At 37.9% G+C, this 1,891-nt stretch overlaps 1 protein-coding gene across 1 annotated transcript in view; it reads left to right on the top strand.

The window, feature by feature from the left end:
* Positions 1-70: 70 nt before the first annotated feature.
* Positions 71-1,891, top strand: part of LOC107579771 (oral-facial-digital syndrome 1 protein homolog) — a gene marked incomplete at its 3' end in the record, with an annotated part of 3,197 nt that continues 1,376 nt past the window's right edge. Inside the window, exons 1-4 of the mRNA XM_016265566.1 lie at positions 71-542; positions 733-801; positions 923-950; positions 1,497-1,604. Coding sequence (XP_016121052.1) covers positions 528-542; positions 733-801; positions 923-950; positions 1,497-1,604 — 220 coding nt within the window. The remainder of the gene's footprint in view (positions 543-732; positions 802-922; positions 951-1,496; positions 1,605-1,891) is intronic.

Consider the following 1,891-nt stretch of genomic DNA (forward strand, 5'->3'; position numbering starts at 1 on the left):
TGTGTTTATCTATATCATTCTTTCTGTCTGTTTGTCTATAAATCTATCTGTCTGTTTATTGTTCTATCGTTCATTCTCTTGTTCCGTCTCTCTGTTTGCCTGTCTGTCAGTCTGTTGTTCTGCCTAGCAACATCCTAGTAACTGCCTGCTTCAGCTTCAGCTTTAATCCAATCTTAATCAAGCCGTCAGCTCGCCGAGTGTGTCAGATCTGTGAGACTGTTGGGATTCTCCTGGAACAGGATCGGAAAACTCTGAAAACCTTATATATTCAACCTACACAAGTCTACATAACCTTCCGGATTCAAACTAACCTCCTGCAGTAAAGACTCTGGTTCTCTCGTAGTGTTTTCTGGTGTGTTCTGCAGACGCAGCTGAGGAATCAGCTGATCCAGGAGCTGCATCCGGCGGCGGTGCGGAGAGGAGACGCTCACTCTGTGTTAGTCACCGCATGCAACAGCGTCGTCGTCCATCACCTGCGGAGCGTCGGCTGCGACTACACGCTGGCTGTCTTCCTCCCCGAATGCGGAATGAGCAAAGACCAGGTGACTCCACATGACTTCATACTTACTATTGTAAAGATCAGCATTGTTTTGCAATTCTGATTTATGATTTTGTCACGAGGCTGTTAGGAAAATGCTCATGAAGAACTATTTTTTTTAAATGAACATTATGAATGAACCTCATGGAAAACCACAACCAAGACCAGGTCTTGTTTTTGTTGGACTTGCGTAGGTTTTATCAGCCAGAGAGCTTCTGCAGCTCACGAAGATCAGCCCTCACACGCCGTTATACAAATCTCTGGTAATAAATCGTACATTTCTTCAGTGAGAGGACATGCTTCTGTTTGTATAAATGCCATTGAAGTAGTTGTTGTTTTACCTTAATATATTTCCCTATTTCTCGTTCTTTCACATTCGGGCAGGTGTCGAATATTCAGAAGGGACAGACAGGTACGGTACGATTATGTGGTGTAGGATTTACATTGAAACATTTTTTTTGTTGTTGTTTAATTGTTAGTAAATTCCAGAAATATTTATGAAGAAGATTGGTTTTATAACAAATGAAAGCACTTTTAAATTATATCATTAAATTATATTTTATGTTATATATTTTATTTTTTAAAAAGAGTAATTAAATCATACATTAAATTTAAAAATGCTATATAAATAATTTTTTCCATGTTGATTGTTTTTTTTAGATAAAATAGTTCAATTATTGTAAACAATCTACTGATATTGTTATCATAATACTGTTGATTTCGCCCTGAGTATAGGCATTGCTGCTTAAATGGCATTAAATTATACATGCATAAATAAATTACAAATTAAATGTTTAATTTTTCAGATTTGTGTTAATAAATCCCTGTGCAGATGGTAGATATTTGAAGTTGGCATGAAATGCATTGATGCTATTTACCTGGCTCAGTACACCGTAAGATACTGACACTGTTGCTCTCTGTGATGAGCATGATGATGAATGTTGTTTTATCCCTGCAGGTTTCCTGATGAGTCTCTTCACAGAGCTCACTGAACATCACGTTTACAGAGACTGCTGCGATGCTTCCACCCAATCCACCTCCATATCAGCGCATAGAGAATCACTCGGTAAGCCTCTGCTTATATCCAGACTCCACGAAGAGCTCCACAGGATGATCCACAGATTCTGAAGAATTTAAACACCCACCGTTCACAAAGCTCAACACCTGTTCATTTATTAAACATCTCGGCCTTCAAAAAAGTGCTCATAATAGTTTATAAAAGTAAATAAATAGTCCCCATTTTAAAGTACGGAGAAATCAACCGTTGTCTTTTATGCTCACCAGGGCTGCATTTATTTGATCAAAACTACAGTGAAACTTGTGAAATATTATTACTGTTTAAAATCTGTTAAA

Source organism: Sinocyclocheilus grahami, unplaced genomic scaffold (assembly GCF_001515645.1).
Source record: "Sinocyclocheilus grahami isolate Dianchi unplaced genomic scaffold, SAMN03320097.WGS_v1.1 scaffold20065.1, whole genome shotgun sequence".
Classification (NCBI taxonomy): domain Eukaryota; kingdom Metazoa; phylum Chordata; class Actinopteri; order Cypriniformes; family Cyprinidae; genus Sinocyclocheilus; species Sinocyclocheilus grahami.